Genomic DNA, 27,256 nt, shown 5'->3' with positions numbered 1-27,256 from the left:
GATAAAAACGACTAGCACCGAGAATTGAAACCTAGACCACATACATCAGAAGCGGCACGTCCTTGATTGAAACCTTTGTCCACATCTTCGAAACAAGTCATTATAAACCTAAAATTAAATACAGTATTTGCAATAATTCTTCCACATAAATTTATTGGGGACCAGAGATGGACACTATCAACCATGCTCTACTAGTCTACAAGTAATTGTGAGAGGTAGCCCACGGTGGTCTGTCTTACTGTTTGTATCAATCAAGCATACCAATCTCGATGCTAGTTTCTGATAACAAATGAACGTTTCTGAGAAAATCAAAATGAATTAATTAGTTTTTTAAATATTTAAATAATCTTAATTTTATGAATCGTATTTACTTTTTTTTTTTTTTTTTTTTTACTGTCCATTACGTCCTCATTATTAGTCTATATTTTAATCAGTAGATCGCTAGTGATTTCAGAAATGAAAAGTAGCGCTCAAACTTAAGAAAGGTTAGCCACCCTTGTTGTAGACCTATTCAATATTGTTGTATTTTTCAGTTCTTACTCTGGTTTGTCAATCAAGCGTTTTAGTGCTTACCTCCTGTTATTGCTGAACGGGACGTAAAACCCAAAATCAACTCAACTCAACTCAATTCCGAATTCAGAAATCGTATATAGATACTTCATAACTAGAATTTCGAATTTTGAATATATATATATATATATATATATATATATATATATATATATATATATGGTCAATTCCGCGGTAAGTGACCCTACGAAGGGAAAATTTGAAGTTTCAAGTTGGCCTACATAAGTATTAAAATTCAATTTTAAGAATGCTGAATTTTTCATACATGAACAAGATGATACCAACGCTGATTCGTAGATGGCTCTGCAGGAGGTAAAATATGGCCACTTTCATGTCGCAGAATATAGTACTTACATTTGGATATTAACACAAAGTTTTTCTCTGCTAATTTCTGTAGGTAATTGAAGATCGCGTATGGTATTTATTAAGATAATGTTTGTGTTTACATCAGTGACATTGTTTTGCATATAATTTAATAATAGCAAGAAAATTACTATAATTGATTTATTCAAGTAGGCTGTCGTGTAAGTCACAAGAAAACATAAATAAGTTTATGTATTTATATACATAATAAAACAAAAAAGCTTTTATTCTAAATTTTCTTCATTTGGACAGACGGTAATCAAACGCCGTGCAGAAAGTCCCGAAATAATACGTGTAACTCTTTTAAATACAAACTATAATATGTCGTGTAAGTCACATTTCTTTCCCTGTCGTGTAAGTCACATTATGCGTGTCGTGTAAGTCACATTTTGTTGCAATGTTACTACATTGCCAATAATTGCTAACTGCAGTAAAACGTATAAATAGTGAATTGATAACTCAATTAATGTATTGGGTGCCATGTTTAGTGTAAGAGAATGAAAGATAAGGATGATGAAAGCAATATTATGAAGTATGGATGTAAAATGTACTTGACTGAACTATAAATGTAACAAATGAATGGAAGTTAAACAATATGAATCGATGTGATCTAGAAAGAAGTTTTAAAAAACGTGACAGGAAGTATCTACTGTCTTTGGAACAATGTTGGCACATGTGGTCTCGAAGTTTCTAGCTTCAGCTACTTTTAATACGTTTATTGGTTTTCTCGTACTCTTTCGTTGTTTTGGAAATATGCTTGTAAATTGGTATTTATTGCATTTAGGCATCTAAAGCTCAGGCCGGTATAGGATGGAGGTGGGTATGTGGGAAAGGATTCGTTGAATGGGTATCATCTCGGCATTTGCCTGGCGTGAATGAAGAACACCTCAGTCAGGATTGCCAGCTATATGTTTTAAACCCGCAACCTGTCGAGCCAAATCTAGCACGCTACTACTCTATCACGCTTTCTTGGTAGAAAACATGCTTATTCAAACGGAACTATGTAAGTCACAACAACGTTTACTTTAAGATTATGAAATTAGGACATGTCAGATATGTAACACTCGTCTTTTCTGTTGCATTTTCAGATATGCCTAGTTCAGAAGCTGAATGGAAGCGGAAATAGATAGAGAAGTTGAAAAGAATGATATTGCATCAAATGGATTTTAGTGGAAATTACTGTTTTGTGTACCAAGAAAAGATACAAACCGCTCACTGGATATCACACAGTTGTACTATGTAAACTGCCATCCTGAAGAAAATGAAACCACAGAACATGATTCGTGCGTAATTATATCTGATTGTATGCATCAAGATATGTTTGCAGTTGCTTGTTTCTATTCTACACTTATGGAAGATTTTGAAGGGCGTCATCCGGGTTTTCCGATCAACAATGTGAATTATCAGTCGGATGATGGTGCACATTATTCACTTTGTTCAATAACATTGCAGAAAGTTGAAATGTCTTGGCATTTTTCGGCTACGAACTATGGCAAAGGCTATCAAACGCAAATTGATCCTCAATCTGCTTCAGAATTTATTGAGAGCGAACGCAAGCTATGTCCGAACATAATGTAATATACTGCAGTAAAGAGTATTACTTCAAAAATTTTTGAGTTGCGCCAATGGAAACATCATAAGAAACAAATATGTAATATTCCAAAAACACGAAACTAGCACTACTTTCATTGTGTTTCAGCGTATACTATGGAATGTTCTCTCATCTAAAATATTTCTTCACCACGAAGGAAGTTTGATTTCATTCCAGAACAGTTCACTGGCCCATGTGAAGGGAATAAACGCAGTGAAGAAGGGATGAAAATACTCTACTGGAGGCAGGGTATTGGTACCCTTCGCCGGAAAAAGAACTATTAAATATTTGTTAGATATGGAGAAAAGAATCAGAAGAACTGTATGTAACATTTCTTCGCCATTACCATCAAGATAAATAATTTTATTGGCCGCAACAGAAAGATTAGGCATATGTTGCATTAACAGACGTCGATCACAAACATAAATTAGAATTTGACAAATTTTGTTCGAATAAAAGAACTATTTAACTTCTTGTTTTGTCTGTTAACTTCCTTTTATCTCTCTAAATCATTAGTGCCACTCTATCCTCCAATAGATTTTGAAAGTGTAATTAAACGAAGACATGATGTTAGACTTGTCGTGTAAGTCACAAATTTATGTCGTGTACGTCACGATATATTTGTGGCATATATTTTAAAATAAATACAGAAAATATAATAATTCCTTTTTGGTGTTGTAGCTTGGTATCTACTTAATATATTTAAAAAGTTTTAGTTTCCTTGTAGCAATAGAAGAACAGAATTATCATATAGTTAACCGTTATTCAAAACACGATGTCTCCTGCTGTCGTGTAAGTCACGTATATATTTAGAGTCTTGTTTCAGCCATTTTGTTCACATATTTAAATGCTGCAAATAAAGATGAATGAAAGACTTATTGCCCCTTATTTATAACCTAAAACTTGCCCATGAAAATATCTTATAACTTTTCTAATACATAATATTTACTACCGTCTGGCGTCTGATGTCGTGTAAGTCACACATGGAATTAGCCATATATATATATATATATATATATATATGCTTCATACTTATTTCACTTCTATATAAATTGTATTTTAATTTACAATGTCAGATTGAAATATTTTAACCAAAGGCGACCTCTTTAACCAATAGTAACCATTAGGCTAGACAGGTTTATCTTCTTCCAAGAACACTTAAGATTATTATAATATAAACTATGGGTGTTCTAAAAATGGTGCCTACGGACCACAGAGCACTCTTCTGCAGGTCACAATAAAGCGAAAATGTTGTATGATGAAATGCCCTCCGGGGCCTCCTTCAGGCTCTAAGGGTAATCAAAATTTTACTATGTGGCAACGTCGCAGAGTAACTTGAAGCCATTAGCATTACTCTACGAATACAACAAAGCAGTTAAATCGATTGCTTCACTAATAAGTGATGCCAGTATCAATCAATATCGACTTTAGTTGACATCTGGAAAGAATGGATATAACTATTTGATAGATTGATACATCTAATCTATGGTTCTTTATTTGCGACGTTGCTACATAGTGCAATTTATGTCTTCAGACGACGACTCGAAAGGTATACAAATATATATATATATATATATTAAATATATATATATACTGGCGGGGATCCAAGATATGATCAAGGGAGGGGTTAAACCATAGTTTGCCGCTTTATCCAGTGTAAAGCAGGATTGAAGCCCTTTTATCCAGTGTATACCTGAGCGTCAAGAAGGGGGCTATAGGCCCTATAGCCCCCTCCTTGGATCCGCGCCTGTATATATATATATATATAAGGTGTGGGTCGCGGACATAAGCTCACCAGTAATAATATAATTGTATAATTAATGAAAGAAAAAATACAATAATGATAACTAATTACACTTATACGTTAACTAATTTATACTAATTGCAAAGGAAAATAAACATGAATAAAATAAATACAAGTAAGCAATGGAAAAATGGTAAACGGAAAATATGACAAAAATCCAAACTTGACTTTGAATATTAATAATCTGGCAAGATAGCCCCGACTTTAGAAAATTGAAACAATGACTAGGTCATTCGTTTGTACTATGTTTGTTTTTGTCGATTACAGCGCCATCTATCACGTAACGAAAAAAATGTTCAATACAGAAGTTAAGTATTTTTTCCCGGAGAATCAGAATATGCGATAAAAATGGGGGTTCCTATTTAAGATTTCAAAGTTGCCCCTCCCTCCCCCGGGTGGTGGGGGCAGGAGGTCGCGTGTGGTATCTTTGGATGTTCCCCTTCGAGGCGAACAACTTTTGTTGCAACTTTTTAAAAATCCGATTTGCAGTTTTCAAGATATTCCCAAAAACAATTTTAAATGCTTCACCCGATATATATATATATATATATATATATATATATATATATATATATATATATATATATATATATATATATATATATATATATAGGGATTAGACAAAAATCTAAAACGTTTACAAAAGTGTGAAAATCATACCTAGTATGGTGTGGAGCCTCTTTTTCCGTCCAAAACAGATTGGATCCGACGTGGAATGGACGTATACACCTGAATGGACGGATACGTACCTGAATCGTGGTGTGTGGAATTTTGTACCATCAGGTAACAATCTTTGGGCAATGGATAGAACCTGGTTCCCCAAAATGGCCTTATACTCCTTAGCATTCATCATTCCATGCAGGGCTATGATGGGACCTGCAGAAAACCACGATATCACTGTCCATACTGTAACAGAATCACCCCCATGCTTTACAGTTGGGAGCAGACAGTCTGTATCATAGGCCTGCGACGGTGTTCTCCATACGTAAACACGACTGATTGTTGGAAACAAGGTGAAGGTCGATTCATCGGACCACATTACGTGTTTCCACTGCTCATGAGTCCACGCCTTGTGGTCCTTGCACCACTGGATACGCCTCTTCGCATTTACTGCTGTGACTAGGGGATTGGCGATAGCGGCCCTGCCATGAACTTTCATTTTATGAAGTTCCCGTCGGACTCTGTTTTCGATGAAACCATGTTCTATAGGCCGGAATTGAGTTCAGACGTAATTTTCATTGCAGTGGTATTCTTTTTTAGCTGCTACAATCCTTTTTAATGCTCTTCGGTCCCTATCTGACAGGATTGTCTTTCGACCCCACAATGTTCGCCACTGTTGCCACTGAAGCTTTAACCAGACGGGCACCAACGATCATGCCTCTTTGGAAGTCTGTCAGGTCGCCCATTTTACCGCACCACTTTCACACCACGACACTCACAGGTGAACTTGTTACTGCTAACGGAAGAGGAAGGTCCACATGACACACTGAAAACAAAAGAACGATCGGCAACCGGAACACGTGTTGTACAGTGGAGGGCCAAACTTACGTGTCCTGTATGAAGTGTTTTTAGATTTTTTGTCCACCTCTGGCCCGGATATATATAGGGCCCGATCCAGGAATCTCTGAGGGGGATACACCAATAACTACCAGTACATTTGAATTAAATTTGAGTTTTTTAAATGCCTTCAGGCATCTGTGATGTGAATGAGGAATTCCTTTGGAAATGCTAAGTGTCTGGTCTCGAATTCTTTTCCTTCAACCTTCAGAAAATTGACTTAAACTATTGATTTTGCAAAACTCTCTGCTAGCTTCTCACTTTAGGTAGTGTATATTTACAACGGAAGGGGGTGCACGTTTACCCTTGCACCCCCTAAATCCGGCCCTCTATATATATAGTAGGTGACTTGTGTATCTTATTCCGTAGCTCATTGGGTCCCACTACTTTTTTTATTTTTATTTTTTCATTGATCAGACAGGACTCCAGTAAACAGGAAAATATAGTTACAGTTTAAGGTTTGATTCGATATTCTGCAAGTATTTATATATTTATTGTCAAGCGAACAAAATGAAGTAGAATTTTACAAGCGTAAAACTGTTCTAGATTTTAGTATTAATAAAAACTACGAAAATGTTTACAGCTCAAAAATAAATTAAATGCTCTTCAATTGTAGTCCTTAATTAGCTATGGTCAAGAAGATGGATTTAAGTTGTTTTGTGTGTGGTCAGCTCATTGGTTTCCATCATCTTTAATTCTGGAACTAAATATAACTAATTTTATTTTTCGTTTAGAAATAAAATAGTCACCTTTAGCTCGTAACGAAAGAGAGAGCATAGTGCAAAATGTCACTATGGCATTACATTTCGTTATATAAAGAAATGAAAAAAAATACATTTATAGTTGAAAATGTCGGAGGTAATTTGACAAATATTATGAACAATTCTATAATATATAGAATTAAGTAATGGTTTATAATAAAATAAACTGCAATGAAATGCAGGGTATATGAAGTTAGCAAAAATATTTGCCTCTATGAGCTGAAATACAAGTTTATTGAATAGATGGGGAAACTTCACCTTGAAATATACACCATGAATTTGGTTTTCGATAGAATTTGAAATATGTTAAGATCATGGGATCATTTATCATAGGATCATGTTTTATATCTCATTTTGTTCAGAATAGAACATCCTTTCCAACTGTACTACTCCTTTGTCCATATTATACACCAGAAACTGGAAAATCGAGGAAAACTGGGAGATTTTTCGATTTTTCGAAATTTTTGCATCCCTCTGGTTCGAGCCTGGGTTCACGTAGGGATATGAATTTTTTATGAAAATATGTACACAATACGTGTGCTAAATTTAAATCCTGCAAAATTTACATTATATATATAATTTACTGCATCGTTACTATTTGGCTTAGAGTCATGGTTCAAACGCCATTTTCTTCAGTATAACAAACCCTTTCCAACGATACCACTCACATATCCGTATTATACACCTGAACCGGAAAATTCGGGAAAACCCGGTTTTTTAAAAAATTATCCCCCTGAAACACTTCAAAAATTTGGCCAGTGGCGGCTCTAGCCCGGGGGACCTAGATCTAGGATTCTCTGAGGGGGTGTACCAATAACTACCAGTACATTTGAATTAAATTTGAGTTTTTTAAAATGCTTTAGGCATCTGTGATGTGAATGAGAAATTCCTTTGGAAATGCTAAGTGTCTGATTTCGATGAATTCTTTTCCTTCAACCTTCAGAAAATTGACTTAAACTATTTATTTTGCAAAACTCTCTGCTAGCTTCTTACTTTAGGTAGTGTACATTTACAACGAAATGAAATGAATTTTTTTTAGTTTTCAGCCCCACGGTTATAACAGTTAGGCTAAAGGAGACGGTGAGAATGAGAAATGAATGAAATGGTGGAATGAACAAAGTGGAAGGAAACCCACGTACACGGTGTTTGTCCACCACAAAGTTCACTTGGCGGGAGCAGGGTTTGAACCAGGAACCCATGCACCAGAGGTGAACGCTCTACCACTGAGCCACCGCGGCCGATATATTTACAACAACGCGGGGATGCGCGTGCACTTTTGCACCTCCCTAAATCATGCCCTGCCTAGGACCCCAGTTTTTTGAGTCAAAAAATAATTTATTATTTATATATTTTTGAAAGTTTATAGTAAAGTCATGATATACCTATCATAGTCTGGGGTCTGGCTGGCTCCCCGATTTTTTACCTTCTACATCCGACACTGACTCTGGCCCGGCCCTGGGTTCACGTTGGGATCTGAAAATTTCTTGAAAATACGTATTACGTACACAATGCGTGTGCTAAATTTCAATCTTGTATCTTGAAAACAAAGGGATGAAAATTTTTTTGAAAGTCTGAATTTAGGCCACACACACACGTATAACTAACCGGTTAGCGTACGCGCCTTTGGCGTGGGAGACCCGGGTTCGATTTCCAGTGGGAGCTCATGTGGTTTGGATTCCACGTTAATCAGTAGGTCCACGTCTAACATAGCATCACTGCTGAACAGGACATTAAACTCAAAATCAACTCAATCATATTATAAAAATTTACTGCGTCGTTACTATTCGGCCTAGTCATGGTTCAAACACTATTTTCTTCAATATAACAAGCCCTTTCCAACGGTATGACTCACATGTGCGTATCGTACACCTAAAGCGAAAAAATTGGTAAAAATCAGAATTTTTTTTCTGAAAAAATCGCTCCCTCGGAATAGTTGCGACCCTCAGCCTCGGGCCCGAGTACACATGGATTTAAAGAATTGAGAAATAGGCCTACTCAAAGGTGCACACAATCCGTGTGCAAAGTTTCAATCTGGTATGTTAGAAACTAAAGGTTTGAAAAAGTTTTGAAATTTCCTCAAGGATAAGTCACTTCCCTCTGTCCCCACTTGGCGCTACCAAGATGACCATCTGATTCCAAAATGCATCCTTTTTTTTGACCAATAAAAAAGCCGGCCTAAATACCTGTTATAGAACCTAAATAAGCGGTTAAAGACAACACTTACGCCATGGTATCTAAAGATACCATGAATCCTAAAAGATTTAACGAGAAGTTGCGTAGTTACGGATTAGTATACAAGGTGTATATATATATATATATATATATATATATATATATATATATATATATATATATATATATATATATATATGGGGGGTTGTATGTTTAAATACTTGGGACAAGAATGTATATTTTATCTTTTAATTTAGATATATTCTGTGGACACAAATACAAAAAATGAATTAAAAACCCCAGCAATAAAATGACACTCGTCTTTCAGCTTACCATTAACGATTCTTAAGTGTCTAAATAGGCAACACCGTTCTATATTTCTTTTATTTTTTAAACATAAACACAATTATATCATTGCCACGGACATGATAATTGCAAAAGCCGCATAATAGTTCTTTTCCATTTCAAGCTCTTTATTTTACTATGGCGGGAACACAAATTACCAAGAAACAGGAAATGTCCTTCCACAAGTGGCAGGTAGAAACGCACACATACACACCACAAGCAAACATCGTGGCCCTGTATTTTTCTGAAATAGTTCACATAACCTCCGAAAGATGTCAGACTCTATTGACCTCTGTGAGGGATATCTCCGAGCGATATCGCCGTGTGTGAATAGAAAATATCTCTCTTGCATATGATAAAAAAATCTCCACCCTTGATGATTTATCATAACGTCTAAAAAGGGCCTTAGACTCCCTGTCGCCAAGGATGTTTAAACGTTACTCAAGCGTAACTCCAAGACCATCAGAATTGAAGAAGATGAAATACAGGTACAAAAGGTAACCGATAAAGAAAAGAGAAACATAGAAATGGTACTCATCATAACAAAAATATGTCTACTTACACAAAAATGTTCTGCAGAATTTCAATACGTTTCATATCGCTAAAATCAAGGAACAAAACCCTTTGGGTTCGAGAGAGAACTGGTATTCAGTGGAACCAGTTTTATCTTAACAATCTCAAGCAGGTACGACATACGTGGGTATTTCGAGTAACGCTAATCCCTTGGTGACCGTAACTACAATACCAAAATGCAGAATGTTCCATTGAGTAACGTTACTCAGCGTAACATAATTCAGAGCGTACCATTTTAAAAGTTACATTGACCAATAACGTTATTAACTAGGTGCAGAAATGGGTTACAAAATAGTAACCGTAACAGATAACAAATTGTAAATATTGCACATTTCGTTAAGTTATCCACCCTTGGATGCTGGTGACCAGAACGCCATCCAGTTTCCCACCACCCTAATTTCAAGACAGCGGAAGTACGAACAAATCTCCTGAGGCAAATTTGTCAAAACAACTGTTGCATCCATACCCTCTTAGTGGCTTGATGAGTCAACTAGTAATACACTGAAACAAGTTTCAATGCTTATATTCATAATTTCTTTGCTTTTGTCTTTAAAACAAGTTTATATTTAATTTGTTCATAGAATTACATTGTGATTTTTCTTAAACATAATATTGTGTCATTTTCTTTTTCAACAGTACCTTTGTGGAAGCTTCCTATTCGGATAGTTCTGAAGATTCTCCTGGACCATCAGACTGTGTTGAGGCCACAAATATATCAGAAGATACTACTGTGAAAGTTTCCTGTGAAACTGTCACCAATGACGAAACGCGTGATGATGTAATTAGAGTTCCTCAAACACACAATAAAAAGCGAACGTATGAACAAAGATCAATAGTAAAGTATCTTAAAAATAGCCGGCCGTGCACACCAGAACATGAAGAACAGATTGTGAAAAGGATTGCAAACATGATAGTAACAGATCTACTCCCAATTTCATTTATTGGAGGGAAAGGGTTTCGGGAGTTAATGTCCTTTCTTGAACCAAATTATAGCGTACCGTCTAGGCGAACAGTATGGAGACGCTTGCAGCTTTTTTATTCTGAACTGAAAGACCAAGTACAACAGAGGCTACAGGAAGCAGAAGTAGTTGCTTTAACGACAGATATGTGGACGTCTCGAGCAACAGGTTCTTACATTACAGTGACATGTCATGCTCTGTATACGAACTTCTGTACAGAAGATTTTGTTCTCAAAACAATTGAACTAGAAGAACAACATACAGCTGAAAATGTAGCTAATGCTATTAAACTGTGTATGGAGGAATGGTGCATCAAAGACAAAGTAGTTGCATTAGTTCACGACAATGCATCGAATATGATTAATGCTGGACGTTTGTTGCCGGTTTACAATGTATCATGTTTGGCACATACATTGCAGCGATCCATACTGACCAGTTTAGAGAAAAGCGAGGTAACAAATATAATTTCAATCTGTAGCAAAGTGGTAGGGCACTTCAAACATAGCACCACTGCTTCAGTCGCGCTTGAAAAGAAACAAAAATTTCTAAAGTTACCAAAGCATCGCCTTATTCAATATACAAAGACTCGCTGGAACAGTGTATATTCGATGATCGAACGGTTGCTGGAACAAAGAGAAGCAATAATTGCAGTGTTCTCTGATAGAAATGTCACTAAACCTCTGCATGCAAGGATAACTGAAGACAAGTGGCAAATCATGGAAGATATCATTCGAGTACTGAAGCCACTACAAATGGCTACAACAGTTATGTGTGATCAAAAGTGTTCCATTTCTTTTGCTTTACCATTAGGCTATGGTCTTATTTCTAACCACCTGAAGGAATGTCCTTCAGATTCTGAAATTGTTAAGAACTTGAAATCTTCAATATCAGTTGACTTAGGAAAGCGTCTTTAGCTCGATGCATTATCCGATTCTGAATCATCAGACTTTTTGTCAAATAGTGTTCTGAAAAGTTACCTCTTAGCAACATTCTTGAACCCAAAGTACAAATCATTACCATTTCTGAATTTTAAAATGCAAACAAATATCCATAGATGGGTTCATGATATTTGCGTAGAATCTGAAGAATAAGAAGATGATTTATCACAGCAATCGTCCGGTGGGTCATCAGCATTAGACTATTTGCTTGGAATATTTCCATCGTGTTCAAAAAGTCCTAATGTAACAGATGAGCTTACTCTTTATAAATCAGATCAGTGTCTTCCGCAAAGTTGCAACAGCCTTGAATGATGGAAACTTAACGAGCATCGGCTTCAAAAATTAGCATGTCTTGCTAAAAGATTCACGGTGATTCCAGCAACTTTAGTCGAATCTGAACGAGTATTTTTACTTGCTGGTAATATCGTTACTGCCAGTAGATCTAGACTTCTCCCTGAAAATGCAGATATATTAATATTTTTGAACAAAAATCTAAAAACTATCGCTTGCAAACCGCAATAGGTTGGCACAAGTTGCACTGGTGAATTAAATTTTAAATTAAAAAACGCTTAAAATGCAATATGCAAACACGATTTCACAATCAAACTCAACTCGTAAAATTTGTGTTTAGTGAAAGTTTGATAGTTTTTCTTAAGCCATACCATTCATACCATTTTGTTTTCTTTCGGCATATTTTCTTATGTTTCTTTTCTTGTTTTGAATTGACAGAATTCACTAGTGTTTATCTAATAAAAGTCGTTGTCCTTAGGGTTTATTTTATGTAGGTTTAGTTACTGGCGTAAGTAAAGTATTCAATTTTAGGTGAATGAATATAATTATTTGATAACTTTCTTTAGTTTTTGAAAACATTCTATTATTTTCCAATTGAATGTTACTGAAGATTTTTGAACTTGCTTCATTAAAAGAAAACTACAACTGTCCGTTAACTTATAACTTTCGCAAAATATGGAAATTTGAAGCAGTAGTTTGATTAATGCTACTTAAGCAGTGTCGCAGATCGAGAAATTTCGTCGATTTCTGCATTGAATTTTAAGTTGACATGGGACAAAGTATGTATAAAATACAGAATGAATACGGTAATTTTCATAAAGTACAAATTAAACCCATAATAAATAATAATATCCATCCATAACGTTTTCTTATTTCAATTAACTGTTTCTAACGCTTTCAATCTCAATGAATCAATGCATATACATGCAGTTTGTATTTGTTTTTGTTTGACTAGTATTGGTGGATGGCAACTGCTTCAGCTGCAGATATTAATATAAGTTTAGGGAGCTTATATCTCAAACTTTGGTTTAAGCTCAGGGGGAGAACAGCAGCACCTTTTTTTTTTCGCTGCGTAAGTAAACAGAAGTGTAGTCCTTGGTTCTATTGATGTATGTGATGCATGTGAAATATTAGCATAGGGCTTTATTATTTCGCCGCATATACGGTACGTTAGTGGATAATGAAGTAAGATAAGAGTAATATTAGTAATGTTACATTGTTATTGAAACTTGTAACAGAGGAGAGGCGCTTTTGTTATTTTTGATCTAATGTCGTTAAGAAGAATAAAGGTATGATATATCCATGAATCTGTGAGATGTATTTCAGTTTTCTCTTTTGGTGAATTTTGGCAAGTTTATGTAATTTATAAATTATTTCAATTAATGACATTCCCAGGCTTGTGATCATAAATTTGCATGCAAACAAAAACATTTGTATATGTAAAGAAGCAGTTCTTGTTTTCATTATCAGTGCATTTTTAGGACAAAAGCTCAGTTGTCTAAAAATGACTTTCAGAGCTTCATATTGTATCTTCGTGAGTGATTGTAAAATTTATTAAGAAATCTTGTTGCTGGACACTACTTGTGTATAATTATCAATTTCTTGTAGTGTATTTTTTCTGTGTGAAGTATTTTTGAAAATAAAATAAGTAATTACATAGTACAGCATTAATATTTAGAAAGAAACTTTTTCATAAAATGAAATACCAAATTCATTTCTTTGTAATGAAGAAACTTGATTTATTTCGAGTTCTAGAAACTTGATGTATTTCGAGTTCACAAATTTTGTAAATGTCAACGCGTGAGAGGTTCTTTTATCTTGCTTTGATTCTAGATCTAGAAAGTTTGAATTGAAGTATATATCTATTACGTATGTATCTTCCTAATAAACTTCTAAAGTGTACCAACAGTATATATAAACATTTAAAAACAAAATAATACAACTCTTGTATCTTTCAACACAAAACTCCACAATTTGCAGACAAATAAAACCGGTTTTGAAGCTTCTAAATAGTTTTGTAATTAATTTCGTACTTTCTTTCTACTTGTTTAAGAGCATGTAGGTTAAGAGATAATATGAGCAGCAAATTTAAACGCATAAAGAAGGATTAAGGTACTAGCAAATGGCTCCACGACACTACGTATGGAGGATATTAGCGAACCATTCTGACATTTTTTTGATCCCTTCTATGTAGCTAAAATCAAAGAACGCTGAAATACGTATTCGTTTATTTTAAATGAGAGGTTCAAATTACATGTGTGTAACCTTAAAAGTTTACCTCACATTTAGCGAAACTCACCGTATTTTTTATTTTATTTATTTATTTATTTATTTATTTATTTATTTATTTATTTATTGGTGAGGTTTACCTGGATCGTTGACGGAACTTGCACTATACAATATTTTAAGTTTTTGTTTGCAAATAAACCTACATCTGTTTTATTTTCTGGTTATAATCACCATAATTTGCATCGTTGGTTTCTTGAGCAATGAAGAATTCGTATTTTCCATTGAACCGATGTTCAACGTAGTAGGACTTTGCTACTAGTAGTTTGTAATTCCCATCTAAGCGCTTCACATCGTTTGGACTTAACAGTACAAATTCTCAAGACTGCGTTTCGTTCAGTTTGACGAGCTGTCGTGATTGTCTAGTCAAGTTTTCAGCTTTTACTAGAACTTCTAAACGATTGGGTTTATTTATCTTTACAAGCATTTCGTAAGGGGGAATAGAGTTCGATCCCAAGACCTTTGGCATGCAGTACAACTGCGTTTACCACTCGATCATCTGTCTTATGTGATAAGCAGCCTTTTATTAGGCTTTTATATTTAAAATATCAACTTGGTCCAAATTTGATTACCCGTAGTTTGCTAATGGTATATTTCCACAAGGCGAGTATATGCTTCTTCTAAAGGTCTTACTAAATACTATTGAAAAATATAATAAAAACTCAAACATCGTGTTTTTTTTTAAAGTAAATTTTTGCATATTTGCGTACTTTTCCCGTAAACGATAAGGTTTATTCCAAATTCAATTTTCGCGCCTCTATTTGCCCATTACCCAAATTAATATATACAGAATTCGCGACGACTAGAGATTTTGATCTGAATAATAACACGAATTCCCTGCTTTTAATCGACATTTAATTTATTCGTGAATATGGTTTTCGTCTGTTAATATTGATCCCAGAAATTTGAAAGTATTCACTTTATCAAAAGTATTATTCCATATTTTTACGCATCCATGAGTTGCCGTATTACGATCCTGACGAACTTCCATGTATTTAGTTTTCTCTGCATTTACTTTTAAACCCATGACCCTGTAAGCGTTTAATAAGACCTCTGCATTTCCTTCTACTGTTTTCCTATTATCCCCTATTAAATTTACATCATCATACGCCATAACCTGGTGAATCCCATTTAACTCTAGGCCCTGGTTGCTATCCTGCAAAGTTGAATAATAATGGCGACAACGCATCTCCTTGTTTCAGGCCATTCTCGACGTGAAAGCTCGTGGATATAAATTTTCCTACCCGGACTTTACTTTGTTATTCATTTAAACATATCTTAATTAATCTAATTAGCTTCTTCGGTGTTTCAAATTATGTAAGAATGTCGTACAATGCTTCTCTTCTAACCGGGTCGTAAGAAAGGTTATGGCGTATGATGATGTACCGCCATAACCTAAAATCAATATCGAGATATCTTTCTAAAATCAATATAGACATGATGTACCGGAATATTTACAGTGAGCTTATGTCCGGTTAACTTTTGTCCGCTTTTGCATTAATATAGGTGAACTTATGTTCGGTGAGGTTATATCCGCGACCCGCCACTACATGCAAGAAGAACATAAGGATGGAAAAGTTGCTAACTTAATTTCAAATATCTATATGTTAATGATAAAAGATCACTTTGGAAGAACTGGGAAATAACGAAACAACCCCTTCCCCCCCTCAATTCTGCCTTCCAGATGGTGGTGTGCAACGAACAAGCTCAAATGTGTCGCCTGGGGCAGAATTCAAGAAATAGGTGTCTCCTTAGGAGAAAGCGAACTTTTCTGAATGTACAGCTGCCGACTTGCCAGACGAACAACAAACACAGTCCCAAAACTCTAGTATTAGTGATCATCTCATAGGTGACCTTCCCTCCTCTCCCTCCATTTATTCATAAGCTCTGTGAGTGAAATCCTCGTAGTGTTGATAGAACAACAGCGAAAGGCAAGAATTCATCCCTCTCCCAGCACTCAACCATGCGTCAGTCTTCGGCAACAAATTTCCAATAAAAAGCGATGTACTTGCCAAAATGAAACATCTCATTCCAGTAGAAATGTTGATGACAAACAATGCAAGCAACGCTTGCATTAGGAAAGAATGTGTGGAAACAAGTAAAGGCGGTGGTCACGGTATTAACGTATATATATATATGTATATATATATATATATGTATATATATATATATATATATATATATATATATATATATATATATATATATATATATATATATATACAGAGAGAGAGAGAGAGAGAAAAGGCTATTTACATCAACAGTGGATTTTGTTTCGAGAGAGGCTTGAGGAACGGGTAAAAATATTTGTGTTGTAAGTGTAATGCGAAGAAATTATCACAATTTCTTTTCGGGAGGGGGTTGAGTCCGATAACCACTCCTAAATACGCTACTGTACATGAGTCAACTGTTCCCATATTATCTAGCTTCAACGAAACAAATTTTGAGTAAAAGCAATTTTAATAGCTATCAATATCCGAGACGAGACCGATTTTCCGAGACTGACCTAAGTCTCGTCTCGATTTACAGAGGTCTATCTCGGTCTCTGTCTCGTCTCGGTATATAAAAGTCTTGGTCTCGGTACCATCACTACTTTATTTGCCATAGCATCTGCAAAGCGAATATAATTAAGTTACCTGCCTAATAGATACTACGAAAATGTCATCTTTGGTGAAATACTTTTTTGGTGTTTCTTCTAAATATATAGGGTGTTTCAAAACAACATCGATAACGTTTGGGAGGTGATTCCTGACACAAAGATGAGACGAAAAGTATAGATCAACCTGGGTGCACAAATGCTTCCTTTCGGAGTTATAGGCTACCGAAAACATGAAAAAATGAACTTTAAAGGTTCATAGGTCCTAAACTATGAGACGTACCGTTGTCGGGTCAAGACTTTACTTAGGCACTAATATGTGCCCTATGCAAAAATGCACGTTTCAGAATCCTAAGGTACTCAACCAATAATTTTTATAGAGGGAGTTTGGCTACAGGCATATAAGTTCAAGTACTCACCAATTACCTCTATTAAAATTGTTGCGGAAATGCCCCAGAATTCTGAAACATGTATATTTGGATAGGCCACATATTAGTTCCTAAGTGAAGTCTTGACCCGACTACAGGACGTCCCATAGTTTAGAAGCTATGGGCCTTTAAAGTTCATTTTTTCATGTTTTCGGCAGCCCATAACTCCGAAAGAAAGCATTTGTGCACCCAGGTTGGTCTACTATTCGTCTCATCTTGGTGTCAGGAGTCATCTCCCAAACGTTGTCGGTGTTGGTTTGAAAACCCTGTAGAAGTTGGTGAAAGGAAATATCTCTGTCAAACTTCCTTCAAACTGTACTTGCCTCCGTCATTTCAACTCTTAGTGCAAAACATTCTTATATTTTTTTAAATGATTTACTTGGCGGAAGCCAACTCAAACCAACATATACTGAAATTTATCTTTCTCTTTACCCGATAACTTGAAGTAACATATTCATGTATGTACTGTCTAATAAATTAATTTATATACATATATATATATATATATATATATATATATATATATATATATATATATATATATAAAGTCGGGGCCATGGATAAGCGACTATTTTTCCTGGAAGAGGAAAGACTGTCCTCTACCCCCTGTAGCTTAGCAACCGCAAACTTCACTGGGGTTCTCGAAGCAGTCAATGCTGCCAGATTTCTGAATGACCTTGTTCCTCCCTGTTTTAAGGTTTTCAGTCCAGATTGTCATGTGAGGACAGCAAAAGTACGAAGTGATTTTTCAGTTTACCCTACACACCAACTTGCATAATGTTTTTATTCGAAAGTTTTGGGTGAAGTGACATATTTATGTATTGCCCATAAAAGATCTACACGAAAAAATGAACTAACGAAGGTCTCACTTTTTAAAAAAAGGATCCTCTTTCCTTCAGAATGACATTTAAAAAAAGGAAAAGCGAAGTGTATAAATGCCTTTAAAAGGGTAAATATTTATTCTCAATTCCTGCAAGAAACTTTACTTTTGGTGCTATAATTTACAACTTAAGGCAGGCAGTAGGGTTACTCCTTTTTTTTCTCTCTCTCTCTTGAGTTTTACAGTTTTCCGGATTTCACAAACCATAATAAAATGAATCACATCCTTGTAAATACATGAATTTTTTGAAGTTTATATTGGAAAGAAAAAAAAAAAAGAAAGACAGTTTTGACTTAGGTCTTCTTCATCTATGAATGAGCAGTAACATATAAAAAAAAGTTAAAACAGTTTTTTCTACTGTTTTGAAACTTAAAGAAACGAATAGAAGGAAGGGAAAATCTTAGCTTAGAATGTTTTCTCTATAAACTTGTTAGTTTCTTATACTACGCTTGTATTTACTGTTTATGGCCACCAATATTGCCAATAGTTGTCAGTTGGTAAATTTGAGTTCTCTAGTTTCCCTCGACACTTTGTTCCAAGTGATTGTAGTGTGCTGGTGTCTTAGTATTTTCTCGCTGAGTGAAAATGTCCAATTTCTTTCGGCCGTGGATAAGTAGTTCTGCGGTACCAAATGATCCGCAACCTGGTCCTTCTGGCCAGAGAAGTCCAAGTAACAGAAAGGAGGATCGTGTACTTGGAAGTGGAGCAAAGCTGAGGAAGCAAAGCGTCCTTCTAGTGCGAAATGTACAAAAGTTTTTGCGTGAAGTTATTCGAAAAGGTGGAGTTTTACCCAGCAAAAACGTTATGAAACTAACAGCGGATGCTACGCGGATTGGACTCACAACGATAAAAAATATTTTACAAATTCCAGATCCCAGTGTTTATCGAACGCCAACAAAACGACACGTGAACAGAAAGCAGTTACCTTTCGGCAAAATAGATGATTTTACTCGCGATTTGCTGCGACGTACGGTATATGAGTGCTATAAGAAAGGAGTGTCACCTACTGCAAGAACGCTGTCTCGAGTTATGTGTGAGAAGACATCCGGGACTAACTATGAATTTCCATATTCGATTAGAACATTACGTCGTCTATTGCATAGTATGGGGTTTTCATATAAATCAGTGTCTAGAAAAAGCGCGAAATGTGAGTCCAATGAAGTTATTGCTTGGAGATACCGTTATCTCGAAGAAATTAAGGCTTACCGTTCCGCGGGATACTCTGACGTGTACCTCGATGAAACTTGGTACGATAGCAACACGTGTCAAATGAAAAATTGGTCCGACGACTCTGACAATTGCACAGTTGCAACTTCGGACAAAAAAGGGGAGCGGATAGTTATTATGCACTGTGGTGGCCGATTTGGTTTTGTGGATAGTGCTTTATTTATAACCCACAAGAAAATGTCTGATGCTCCTGCCGATTATCATGGGACAATAAACGCAGAAATTTTCGAGAATTGGTTTGAAAACTCCATACTGAAACGCTTAGAGGAGCCATCAGTTATAGTTTTGGATAATGCCCCTTACCATAGCCGTGTAATTAATCCAAAACCTAATACATCGTGGAGAAAAGAAAATATTCTTAATTATATGCGAATCCACAATATCGCTATACCTAGTCCGGTCCCGATAATACCTGTTCTTCTCCAAATTATTGATGAACAACTGCCTGCGAACAAAAGAAGAAAAAGGTACGCAATAGACGACCTTGCAGCATCATATGGGCATGTTGTTTTAAGATTACCTCCATATCATTGCGTATTGAATCCAATCGAAATGGTGTGGTCGCAATTAAAACGGACGGTAGCATCCCAAAATTTGAAAGGTGAATCCCTACCGAAACTAGTGTCTTTATTAAATAGTGCGTTCGGCAGAATTAGTGTTGACAATTGGAAAAATTACATAAGACACGTGGAGGATATTGAAGACAGTCACAGAGATCTTCAGTCGGTTTTCAATAACTCAAGCAGAGTTTTAGTGGAAATAACAGATTCGTCAACAGACGATTCTGACTTAGATCAGGAGTAGCACTTTCCAAGGTAAGACAGAATTCCATACTTTTTAATATTCTCTTATTTTCGTAGATCATGCACCTTATAATATTTGTGGCTGATTATTGTTCAATTGAATTTTTTTCTTGTTCAAAATATTTGTATTCACGAACGGGCGAATACATAATCCCGCGTGTTTACAGAATTCCCTATTTAAAAATAGTTTGCCCAATTTACTACAAATTTTTATTTTGTAATATGTTTGATAACATTCGCTCTTGTAGAATTCATATACAGTTGGAACAGTGGTTCTCAACATAATTTCTATTACGACTCCCATTTTATCACATCCTCTTACCAACGACCCCATGATAATTTCTGGTTTGTAATAAGCTTGTATGGGATTTTTAATATACCTATTGCGAAGATCTCACGATGTCCATATATTTCTATAATAGTAGAATCAATTTCTTGTATATAGTGGATACAGTAACTTCGCTAAAAGCGAATGGATTGAAACCAAATTTAGTAAGTTCATTCATATTACAAATATTGAATCCGATCCGTTATATTGTTTCAAAATGGAGACCTTTTGAAAATTTTAAATCTTTAGAACTCCCTTAATTTTGGATGTATGGTTAAAAAAAAGTAATTTCTAATTTTCGTGGAAAAAGCTTGAACAGTTGTTAAAACAAGTTATTCAGTACTCTAAATGACTTGATTTTTCTGGTGTTTCAATATGCAGTTCTCATTAGTTTCATATCATACCTCTTTCATTTAAGTTGATTTTTTAAACAACTCTGCACCTGTTGAAAATATTTAGTAGACATATTTGTTGTTGTTAACAGTAAGGATTAAAATAAAAATATGCCTATCAGAACAAAATTCAAAATAATATTTAAAATATTTTCCGATATTAGATTTTAATCATATTTATCTCTTCCGTTTATCTTAGTGACCCTTATGAAACCCTGGGGGGTCGCGACCCCGAGGTTGAGAAACCCTGAGTTAGAGTAATACTGGCAGTTTTATTTTATTACCACTGGCAGTTCAATATTTCTTTTATCTTTTTATGATTCATTACTCGAAGGCCGAAAATAACAGAAGCAGTTATTTGATATACACACCAACAAATAAGTGAAAGTTTCAGGAGGGCTGAAGGTAGTCGAAGAGGAGGAAATCTCCCTGGCCATCCTAGCTACAGACGTGGTTTCGATATGAACAATGGTTAAAACACCTGGGCGATATGTATCTTTTTAATTAATACTAATTATTTAACACCTATCCCAATAAAGTATTTAAATTTCTTATCGCTAAGTTCAAAAATTCACCAAAATTACTTTTACAAGAATATAAAATTACTGAACAAGATTATTATTATTATTATTATTATTATTATTATTATTATTATTATTATTATTATTATTATTATTATTATTATTTTGAGACGAGGCGGAAAAAAATTCTTTGAGAATCGAGACGATACTTCTTCAAGACGTCTCTTCTCGTGAACAACACTGAGTTAACTCGTTTTCGCACCTCCCAAACCAGTAGCCTTAAGTGAAAAGAGACCACATATCAGAATAATATACAATAAATCTAAACAACATTTCTTTAATATCGTCCATTTATTGGCTTCAGTGATGAGAACCATAAATCTAGTCCAAGCCACTAACCTTAGGATACGTTTTCATGTAAGACATTTGATAGCGATTGAATTATATTAATTTCCATACAATAGTAGAGTATTTACATACATCATTTTCACAATAGCCTGTTATAAATTTTTGTTTTAAGTTCAATTTACTGGCAGCTTTATCAACCAACTGCTAATCAAATCTGGAACTTTCTGATATTTTGCACTAATGTTTGTTTTTAATTACCTGATACTTTTTCTTTAATAAAACTAAAATTATACGTATAATATTATAGAAAATGACCCTATTTCCCCTTCTCAGCAACGGAATAAAAAAATAACTTCAAGGATTCGTGAGATACTTTATTCTTAGCAAAGAAGTATTTGAATCCTCTTTTTACTTCCCTGTAAGACACATTTCAAACAAATCCTTTCTTAGCTCTTGATTTTGTGACAAAGGAACATTCTTACAAATTCATGTTTCTATCTATAATAGTTTGTCTTAGTTATTGATGAGTAAGTCACTTTAATCCTTTTTATATATAATAGTGTAGATAATATAGTAGTGTAGTAAACATAGTAGTGTATATATCTTTTTAAAAACTCATAAATAATTCGTGTTCAGTTTTGGTATTTTCGCCCTATTTGAATTGTTGTTGGCACTCGATCATTTAACATTTTTCTTAGATCACTTTTTATTACACAATTCACGTTTCTACTACGGTTTTCTCAAAGGCTTTCTCTAGAAGAAAGAACATATGGTGTCCAGACATTTTCAAAAAAAGATGTGACAACCTTGTCCCTCAGCACGTGCAGAAAACACTTTTGTGGTCACTTGCGGTCATGCTTGCGGAAGGGGCTGTTTCTTACGAAGGGTATGGGTAAGGGTCGCTTATCGGTGGCCGCGACTTTATAATATTAATTGTATATTTATTTTAGGTAGTGCAATTAATATTCCTGATCAGTGAACCGAAGGCTAAAGCTAGCATACATAACGTCTATCTGTAGCCGCGGGTTGGATTCTACTCGTAGTAACACTGATTTGAAACGTGATGCCTTTTTGAGGCATGGCTTTTTAACATAACTTGAAGAACACAGAAAAAGCTGAAAAACCAATATCTTTAAAAACAAACTGCTTTTGTTGTAAACGGATCCGGTTCACGGAGAACAACGAAACTTCACTCTGGTGAGAAACGAAACTGGGTTTGAAGAAACTTGAGACCAGTTTCGCTTAAATCCGAACCGTTTTTTTTAGAAATTCGAACCGCTTTTGGAGAAAACAGAAACCATGCTTGGAGAAAAAAACCGAACCGGTTTTTGGAAAAAAACGAAACAGATTCCTTAAAAAACCGAAACCGGTTTCGGCAAAACACCGAACCGGTTTTGGCAAAAAAACGAACCGGTTCCGGTGAAAACCTAACCGGGTTTTTGAAGAAAACCGAAACTGGTTTCGGCGAAAAAACGAACCGGCTTCGGTTAAAAACCGAAATGTCGGTTTTGGAAAGAAACGAAACCGGTTCCGGTGAAAAACCGAAATGTCGGTTTTTCGAATTTCTGTTTTTTTTAGAAGCCGGTTTCCGGTTTTTATAAAAATCGGTTTTGCCTATCCCTAGTATATACTCGTATACTATACAACCACATATATATCTATATATAAATATATATACTATAACATATATACATATATACACACACGTATATAGAGATAACTAATATGGACTAATAAATACATAAACACGTGTGAGACAATCAATATATATACCACATTATAATAGATATGTGTATTCATATCTTATATTTAAGCTTTTTCAACAACCTATTCCACTGTTGGTCGATGATCAGTCCTGAGTTCCAGTTCATAGCTTTATTGCCCTCCATTTCTATAAACCGTGCCTTCTTCCATTTCCTAACTATGCTTCTTTCTTCCTGGCCTAAAATTTTACTTCATTCCAATTAACTGAATGTCCCGTGCCCTTACGTGTTTGTAGACCGCATTTTTGTTCCTTTCTAGCCTAACGTCATCCTTATGTTGTCTTATACGCTCTCTTAGTCTCTTTCCAGTTTCCCCAATATAACACATATCACACTCGCCGCACTGAATTTTATAAATCAGTCCTTTTTTCTCCGTTCATTACCTCTTGTTCTTCTTCTGTCTTCTTCCTTCTTTTTTTCCTTATTACATCCAGAAGCCTCTTACTCCCTTTTCTGTAAGTTGAGACGTCCCCATCTTCTTAAGCATTCTTTTAATGATTTCTGTTTCTTCTCCCAAACTTTCTATCCCCCACCACATTTTTCTTCTTTCTTCCATTCCTCCTTCACTTTGCTCTCCTTCTCGGCCTATTTCTTTTTCTTCGTTTATCTTCTCCCATCTCCTCCTGTATTTTAGCCTCTTTCTATCGTATCCATTATTCTCCACCTCCTTATGGAATGGCTGTATACTCTGTTCCGCCTTGTCTCCTTCACTGGTTATTTGTTTAATTCTATTCTCCATGTTAATGATGAAATTCCTCTTCGTCGAGTAATCTACATTACTTCGGGCGTGGCAATAGTTTCCCGACGCGCAACTTTCTTGATACCATTCTGTGTATATCACTCCTTGTTTCCTCCTTATTCTCATATGCAGGAAAAGTATAACCTCTTCCTTTTCTACCTCTAGCTCCAGTTGTATGCCCTTCTCTATATCCTCAATTTCTTTTACAAACTTTTCCAATTGCCTTACAGTTCCTTTCCAAATCCCCAAGCAATCGTCAACATATCTAGCAAAAAACACTAATCTGTCACTTCCTTTCATCCTTACTTTCTTCTCCCAGTCGTTCATAGTAATTTCTTCTAGCACTGGACTCAACCTGGAACCTATGCTTAGTCCTTCATTGATTTTCAATAAATTATCACCTATAACACAATAACTGTTATTCCATATAGTCTTCAGGGCCTCCTTCAGTCCTTCTCCACTCCAACCATTGATCTTCCTTATCCTTCATCAATTTAGTGATGACTTTAACAATGTTGTTTCTTCTTAGACTTGAAAACATAGCCTTCACATCGACATTGAAAATGATATTTTTAGCTTTGCTCTGTCCTACTTCCTCCAACCTTCTTCTTAACTCAACCGAGTTTTTCACACTGCTACTGTCTTGTTGCCTCCTTAACATTTCCACAACCTTCTTTAACTTCTCGTCCAATGGTTCAAATATATTTCCTCGGCAATCTAATACTGGTCTCAGTTTTACATCCTACTTATGAACTTTTGGAAAACTTTTCATTACCGGTATCCTACCTTCTTTATTAAGACCTCTTTCAAAACCTGCTTTTGTTAGTGATTAGACTTTTTCTTTAATTTCCTCACACACAGATCTTTCACCTATCACCTCGTAAGTATCATCACAGATATCATTCAATGTTTCTTTGTATCATTGTTTTTCCATCACCACAATGGCACCACCTTTGTCCGCTTGTTGCACACATATGTCTTTTCGCTTCTTTATATCCTTCAACACACTGTACTCGTGTTTTGAAAGGTGCCCATTTGGCTTCTATATGTTCCTTTCCACAGTCACCTTAGCGTTTCTCCTTATCCCTTATCTCCTTGTCCTGAACTTGAACTATGGCTTGCTCTACCGAGTATATAACCTCTTCTGCGTCCAATCTTTGTTCTTTCACTTTAAACTTATAGCCTAAACTTAACACTTTCTTCTCATCATCCGACAACGTCACATCACCTATTACTACCACCTTTTTGTCAATGTGCTCCTCCTGATTTGACTTCCACCCTAACCGCCTTCCCTTTTCCATTAATCTTTTCTTCACTTTCATATTAAATTTCTCTTCCCACACTTCCAGTCTCTTCATAACTATATCCCTAGTAAATATCAACAAACTATCACTAATGTCACTTTTTAACTGGTATACACATGGTATAGTATTGACTCTCCATCTAATATTCCAGAACATCTAATCATAACTATTTATTACAAATCTGTATGTGTCACAATGACATTCATGTATGTTCTACCAGGTCGTCCTATTCCCCTCCCATTCCAATATATTTCTAATAATTTCCGACATTACCTGATCTCTTCCAATATTAACATCCATAGCCGCTCAGACAGAAATTGCTTTTAACAATTGTATCACTGCCTCCACTACAGGCTTCATTCACCCATTACCAAAACCAATCCGTTCCTGATCTAACACTACTCCTGACATAGTGATCACATGATTTCTCGCCCACAGTATTTTCATCTACATGCTAGATCCTCTGGAATGTAGATCGCTACTAAACTTACTAAACTCATACAATGTCAGCGACCTATCCTCCTTTTACTGAAAATGAATTTAACCCTTCGAATACCAAGAATGGATCAATTTGGCCCAGATGATGTTTTATAAAGAAATGCTACAATAGCAAAGAGAGGTAGTGGGCTAATGTTTTAGGTATTCCTCCATTAACCATTCCGCAAGCCACGTGATTCTTTACTCCTCAAAGGTATGTAATCTGTCACATGCTTGCTTTCAAAGCGCACTGCACCAGCAAACCGCTCTGCAAGGACAAGTGTTGGGCAAAATCAATTTAAATCAATTGCAATTGATCAATCAATTGAAAGTAATTGCTCTGAAAATCAATTGCAATTGATTTCAATTTGTAATTGACAATTAATTTCAATTGCAATTGAATTCAATGATAAAATTTGCAATTAATTTTTCGTCAAATGTTAATTGTTAATTGGTCACCAGGCAATTGAAACTTTTAATTGTTAATTGTCAATCGGAAAGAGTGCAATTGAAACATTTAATTGTTAATTGCAATTGACAATTGAAACTTGTAATTGTTAATTGTAATTGTTATTTGCAATTGAAATCAGCAATTAAAACTGAAAATAAGAAGATATGTGTATATTGTGTTGTCCACTTGTTACTGTTTTACATATATTTAAAAAAAAATACTTATAAGAAATGCTGGATAACTACCATCCCTTCGTCCCTCCTGGGAAGAAAGCCGTAAAACTAAGCATTTTTTAAATATATTATGTTTATGATTCTATCACCCTCGAAAGAACTCTATATGCCCGTCATGTATACAATAGGGATGAGCACAATCGAGTTCGAGCGAGTTTTCTTTAAAACTCGACTCGACTCGAAGCAGACATCTTTGAGCTCGACTCGAGAACTCGGCTCGAAAAATTTCCCCCAACTCGACCCAATTCGGATCGAGTTTCCAGTCGAGTCGAGCCAATTCGAGCTAAATTCTTTGTGTAGTTCCAAGTACTACTCTCTTCAAGTATCCTACATAGACAATATAATTATCCATGATACTACTACTACTACTATAACTAATTATTATTATAACACCGTGTATGAACATGGAATATAGGCGGTTTGTAACTGAATATAAAAATTAGTTGACTGTCGATCTCGGTCGTCAAGAAATCTTCAGGAGGCAAGGACATCGGTCACGAGGTTCTAGGTTTGAGTTCAGGAGGAGCAAGTACTCGGGCTCGAGCCAAAAAATGTT

General features: G+C 35.4%; 2 protein-coding genes across 2 annotated transcripts; both read left to right on the top strand.

Moving 5' to 3' along the window:
* Window positions 1-3,299: 3,299 nt before the first annotated feature.
* LOC145675280 (E3 SUMO-protein ligase ZBED1-like) lies at window positions 3,300-11,609 on the top strand. Its single transcript, XM_081745667.1, has 2 exons — window positions 3,300-3,316; window positions 10,373-11,609. The coding sequence occupies exons 1-2, from the start codon at window positions 3,300-3,302 to the stop codon at window positions 11,607-11,609; spliced, it is 1,254 nt and encodes a 417-aa protein (XP_081601793.1).
* A 7,090-nt stretch (window positions 11,610-18,699) lies between these two features.
* On the top strand, window positions 18,700-20,145 carry LOC145675279 (uncharacterized). The gene has a single exon (XM_081745666.1). The coding sequence runs from the start codon at window positions 18,700-18,702 to the stop codon at window positions 20,143-20,145; it is 1,446 nt and encodes a 481-aa protein (XP_081601792.1).
* Window positions 20,146-27,256: the final 7,111 nt, after the last annotated feature.

The sequence above is a fragment of the Thermobia domestica genome, chromosome 18 (genome assembly GCF_964235325.1).
Source record: "Thermobia domestica chromosome 18, izTheDome1.hap1.1, whole genome shotgun sequence".
In the NCBI taxonomy this organism is placed as follows: Eukaryota; Metazoa; Arthropoda; class Insecta; order Zygentoma; family Lepismatidae; genus Thermobia; species Thermobia domestica.
This window is presented reverse-complemented; position numbering and strand designations above follow the sequence as displayed.

What these genes read in the sequence shown, in the direction of transcription:
- LOC145675279 (XM_081745666.1), top strand. Translation starts at nt 18,700, where the DNA reads ATGTCCAATTTCTTTCGGCCGTGGATAAGTAGTTCTGCGGTACCAAAT.